Genomic DNA, 5,942 nt, shown 5'->3' with positions numbered 1-5,942 from the left:
ATTGATAAGCAAGTGATGCAATGCTACATTTCTCCAAATCTGTTCCAGTGAAGAAAAAAACTCATTTACATCTTGGATGGCCTGAGGGTGAGTAAATTCTAAGACAATTTTTACTTGAAAATGAACTACTCCTTTAAACTGATATGTTGGTTAGCCACATCAGGATAAAAGGGAATAAAAAATCCTGATAGACAAATCGGTTACTGTGGTTTTCATTTAACCAACAATGAAAGTTGATCTCATATTGTCATTTCCTCATGAGGGATGTGGCTTCACTTGGCTCTGGTATCAGGGCTGGGTCCGTTATAAATCAATGCAGCTGGGAAACCCGCACAGAATCCTGGTACTGGGAAGAAACTACACTTTTCTAGACAAAGAAGGTGAGCAGTCTTATATTAAAACAACATAGTTTTTACAGCATCTAATATTTATCGACAATCTAAACTACTCAATGATGCAAAACTTTTACAACCTTCACCTGTTGGGTTTCTTTGTATATTTGATGTATTGATTACTGCATTTTTACTGCATGCGTTTGAGTGACCGGAAAAAAAAATCTAACACCAGTCAATATTCATTAATGATTTACTTGAGATCAATTAAGGTTAATGTGTTCAGGAACAAAGCTTGCATGCAGTTTTGTCTTTATAGTTTTCTTCTCATAAATTGTGTAAGTTTGTCTTTCTGTTGCCAGTTTTGTTCAGAGATGATGAAATTATATTTTTACAGCATCTCTCATAATTTTAACAGCTTTTTGACAACACAAAGAGCTTTCTTAATATGTTACTGATGTCAAGGGTCAAGGCTGGAGAAATGAGGATAAGTGTTTTGGAGACCGTGTCTTTCCGTGTTGATAAGGTTATAAGAGCATCTATTGTGTGGGCACGTGTTAGTGAGTGTATCTGGTGAAGAAGTGCATGAATTCTGTCTCATTTTGGCAGTAGAGACACTGGGTAATCATGCGGTTCAGCGTCCTCTTCTTCATCGTCCTTCTGGGATTCCTCTACCTCACAGTGGCACAAGGTAAAAAAAACAAGTTATGATTGTATTTTTGCAACGGTGAAGTTTAGGAAAACATACCGGAACACATTGCACAATAGCTGATTTTTACATAACACCATTTACTTCGCACATGTGAGATTCAGAAAAACAACAAATGAATGTCAAGGGTGTACTTTGCCTATTCAAATTAATTCATAAGAGACAAATGAATTTAAAATGAATTCCAGTTAATTTATTTAATGGTGCAGCAATTCACTTTGCATTGTATTATTTTAAATGTTGAATAAAATCACTCTTGCAATGTAAAGTTTGGTAAACATTTTATTAAGCTTATTATTTCAATGTTATTTAATTATCTTGTGTGTATATTATTAAAGTATATTTTTACAGCATCTTTCATAATTTTGCATAATGCACATAAGATAGTGTGTCTTTTTGGAAACGGCAATTAACAAAAGGAAATGATTATATTACTCCCATTTATCCTCTTAAATATTGAAAAATAACGCAAATAATTAATTGAGAAAATATAAGAGAAATAATAAAAAGGATAGAAGTACTGAAGACAGTGTGTCATGTTCCTCTAATTAAGTTCTAGAAAGAAGTCACTAAACATTTTGTGTTTTCTCTGCAGTATATGTGTATACTTTGACTAGTTATTTAATTCAGTTTCACTTCAGTTCTCATATAATAAACACCTGTGTTGTCTTTCCACCCCTTCCTTCAATCCACAAAATCATCCATCTGTAATTGCCTGTAAAAAAAAAAGGTTACGTTATAATTAATTAATGCATGTTTTTTTATGCCGCTGATGTGTACTTATGTCTGTCTGTAGTCACGTATGAGGACTGCTGTCTGCAGTATGTCAAGAAAATGAAACAGTCCATTAAGAACAGAGTGATCGGCTACAGAAAACAAGAGATGGACGGAGGCTGCAACATCTCAGCTGTTGTGTAAGAAACATATATATGTCACTTAGTAAATATGAAGGCTATGAAAATAAATTAATCTGCATCGAAAGAAAATACAGTATTCACTTTTTAAAGCCTTGTTTGCTTTTATATACTCTATACTGTATACAGGTCTTAGTGAAAGTGATGTGAGTGCATGAATTGTTTAGACATGTGACGTGACACACAGTGAAGCAATAAAATGCATTGCACTGCAGTGAACTGCAGGAGAGAGATCTGTCTTTGTGATTGCCTATTTTAAATCTCATAATTAACATGGTGTAATGCAATTGTCTCCCCACAGCTTCACACTGAAACGTGGCCGTATGGTCTGCACTGACCCCAGAGAGAAATGGGTCCATGAACTCATGCGGAGGGTGGACATACAGACCAAAAGCTCATTAACGAAGAGGAAGGTGTGTATATTTTGAAATTTTACGGTTTCACTATCGACTATTTTAATTTTAAGCATTTTTTATCACCTATTGACTTGCATATTTCCATCAGTCAGGGTTATTGCAATTAATTAAAACCATAAATAATCTCAAAATGTAAAAATAAAAAAATAAACATGAATTGAAATAGATTTAAATAGGTAAACAATTGAATCTATCTTTATTTCAGATAGCCACAATTTATATTTTTAATAAGTTCAAGTTCTACTAAAATTAAACTAAAACAAAATAATGATTGATGAATAGTTTTATTTAAAAAATACTAAAACTACAATTAAAAGTACAGATGCAAATAAAATCTAATTTAAAATACTAGTGTATCAGATCATGCCGGCAGTGTGACAAATTAATTTTATTTTAATGTTTTCCTTAATATCGATTAATAATTGGCTAGACCATAAACATAGCATATGTGATAATTATAAAATAATGAGATGCTATTTTAAACGTGAATCTGTTATTAACCCACTTTTTATTGTTTTGACGTACAGAATTCACAGAGTTAAGCAAACCAGTGGCAGCCGAGAGAGGACCAGAGGGAAACCAGCTCAAGAGTCTCGGCCAATCACGTTCTTTCTTTGAGTTCTGGCTCTCTGAGCGCACATTTCAGCATGGATAGATAGACTGATGTTTTCAGTGCTTCCGGTGTTTCGTCCTGTGCTCTATCAGGTATCAGGTGGCATTTCCTGTTTCCAGACTTTTGTCGCTTCACTGACGGACTGCTGGTTTAATGCTCAGGATGGGAGATGGCCATTATCGTCCCCCTCCACGTGCTGCTGTTGTCATCACTTCCAAGCTCTGTGTAAAACCTTGTGAGCTGCCTGCTTAGAAAGCCCATAAGTATACTTCGGTTTAGTGCATGCGCACAGCTGAACACAGATCAGATAACGTGCACAAACGAATGCGCTTGACGCATGCGCACTACAACGATTTATCCTTGTCCAGTTTCTAAACTTTTCTCTCTAAAGTTATGAGCGATACAAATGTCTTAGTACTCGTTTAAGATATAATCTCATGTGTATTCTAGCCTCCTCACAAGAGCACTCACCTTCAACAGTCAATCTCCTCCGTTTCTGTGAAGCAAAGGGCCAGTTCAGTGTTGCCACCTTGTGGACAAACTGATTACTGCAAAAACTGTGCTGATGACGAAATTACCCAAAAAGCGTCTAAGTAAAAGGTGTCTCTGCATAGTTAAGAATCAGTGCTCAATTAGCTAGTGTTTCTCATGTGAACCGCATTTTAATTACAATACATTTAATTTGCTTTTACCGGTTATTTTCAGTATTTAATAAAATGCATATTTATATTTCTTCTGCTTTGTCCGCCATATTGCAATGCATGCAATGCTGCTTGAACATACAGACTACACAGGCAGTTCACTAGGCTTTGAACAGAGCTCATGTGAATAGTGTTACCTTGAGGGTCGTATTAAGCTACTGTATTATGAACTTTCACTTTGTACTCTTATATTTACCGCTTTTGCCCCACAGTATCAATAAAGAGTGATAAAAATATTCTATTAGTCGTAAATGTGGCTGGGAAGGTTTTGAAAGCAAAGCACATACTCCTATTTCCTTATGAGTTTATTATACTGCTGACCTACCGCCAAGTGATTTTTGAGTTGGTATGATATTATAATGCTTTGTAAATTATGATTCGTTATTTAGATTAATGCAGCGAGCTTAATGAGTGATAATTTTATAGTTATTGATAGAGTGTATACTCATAGATCTCTTTTCATAAATGCATATTATTTTCCATTTCATATGTTTGGTAGTTTTTATTTGTTGTTTAATTTAAGTGGAACTACTGTTTTGTACTTTAATGTTCACACTTGATCCAGTGAGAATGTATCTTAATAGAGGAAGTGATGCAAGTTATATTGTTCGGCTGTTTTGAAACCGGATCATAAGCTCTTTGGGTTCTTTACACTGCAGATATTTTCTTGTGTATCAGAAATAAAACGTTTGGAAAATAACTGGATTCGTTCTTTTTAAGAGATGCATGCATGTTGTGAGATATAACATTTATTTGCTTTGTTTATTAACTATCAGATGTTTCTGCTACAATTAGACGATTAGACAGAAATAAGACAATAATTGTCTATCTGAATGTATAAAGCTATAACAATGAATGTAGGTCAGCTGATTTTAGAAGAATTTGATTTGACTTTTTTGAGTTCATACAAAGATCTTTGATTGCAGATTTTAGTATCATGCAGTTACATGTTTTAAGACAAATGACAAACAAATCTGACAGTCATAATCCATTTCAAACTATAATTAATATAGTTTTTGCTGCGTTGTAACCTACTTCCACTTTCCTGAGGAACAGAAGAGCTGTTGCGCAATAAAACAGGTCAATAAAAAGCCGTAGAATTATAGCCTATGGCTCTTGTGAAACAGACTCTTAAATTTACCTTCTAAAGGGAAACTTTTATATGAAAGTACTGCAGTGGCGTGCACAGACCTCTGATAAAAATAAACTGTGTTTTATTTTCATGTACAATAGTATTTATAGCAGGAGCATTCAAAAAACGGAATGAACAAATAAAAATAAAGCACTATACACATATATACTTTGATTCCTATTAAAGCAACTGTATTAAAGTTTTCAGTCAAAAGTATTTTTCTCTTTGTGTTTGGTGTTTCATTTCGGATAGGGGCTCCAGACCCTGTGCACGCCACTGTGTGGGCTGGTACCAATGAGGGTATCAGATAGTACTTTGATAGTACTCAGAGTACCAGTCACAAATAAGCTTTACTATAAGATGCTCTAGAAAAAAAGAAAGAAGTCTTTTTGATGTAAACATCGAAAGTGCCACTGTATTGTACCCAAAGGATCTATGGCAAATCTCCAAAAACATAGTGCCATGTGATTGTTTTCTTAGTGAAGGATGTGCCAAACTCTCTAATGCAAGCATCACTATCTTGACATGGCTAATGGTGAACGCTTTAGACACACTGTCTGAATATATGCTTCTTCTGCGGGTTCCAGCATGCTGCTGTCCTCCTGGAGTTTTCATTTCACGTGTAACGTGTGAAGTCTCATTTCTGCACCTTTATGCCATTTTTCCTTTCTCTTCTTCGCTGGTAGTGCAGGAGGCAGAGGCATGTGTGCTCAGATAGCATCTCAGCTTCAGAAATTGGCTTCCTGCCTGATAAATTGTTTTTCAGTTGTTCCAGTTCATTCTGTCTTTGAGGCAAAAAAAAATATCCTGCAGCAAGGTTGGAGAAATGTGGAAGCCGTAAAAATGTAATGTACCCTGGTAATGATGTGACTGAGTGAGGAAAACAGCTCTTTTTATCTTTTCCTGCGTGAGAAGCACAAAGCCTGAGGACTGAAGCATTACACACAAGTCATTCTTTACTTTTTAGTTGTTTTAGTACTTTTCTAGTTCAGTTCACAAACAAATGACTCTCATGAGCCATTTCTTTTTAGTGAGCCATTCAGAAAAATGTCTCTGATAAATTGGTTTATTTTAGTGTATGAACAACATGGGCACTTTGCGACTAATGTAGTTAAACACACAAAC

The 5,942-nt window shown here is 35.1% G+C and overlaps 1 protein-coding gene across 2 annotated transcripts; it reads left to right on the top strand.

Annotated features, from left to right (window-relative positions):
- Positions 1 to 258: 258 nt before the first annotated feature.
- LOC132095996 (C-C motif chemokine 20-like) lies at positions 259 to 4,385 on the top strand. 2 transcript variants are annotated; one of them, XM_059501103.1, is made up of 5 exons: positions 259 to 380; positions 942 to 1,023; positions 1,838 to 1,955; positions 2,257 to 2,368; positions 2,899 to 4,385. In XM_059501103.1, the coding sequence occupies exons 2-5, from the start codon at positions 960 to 962 to the stop codon at positions 2,911 to 2,913; spliced, it is 309 nt and encodes a 102-aa protein (XP_059357086.1). In that variant the 5' UTR covers positions 259 to 380; positions 942 to 959; the 3' UTR covers positions 2,914 to 4,385. The 2 variants fall into 2 exon arrangements, with proteins under 2 accessions (XP_059357086.1, XP_059357087.1); XM_059501104.1 differs by having other exon boundaries at positions 307 to 380; positions 945 to 1,023.
- The last annotated feature ends 1,557 nt before the right edge of the window (positions 4,386 to 5,942 follow it).

Source organism: Carassius carassius, chromosome 20 (assembly GCF_963082965.1).
Source record: "Carassius carassius chromosome 20, fCarCar2.1, whole genome shotgun sequence".
NCBI classification, from domain to species: Eukaryota; Metazoa; Chordata; class Actinopteri; order Cypriniformes; family Cyprinidae; genus Carassius; species Carassius carassius.
Note: the sequence above shows the minus strand (reverse complement) of the source record. Positions and strands in the feature narration are given on the sequence as shown.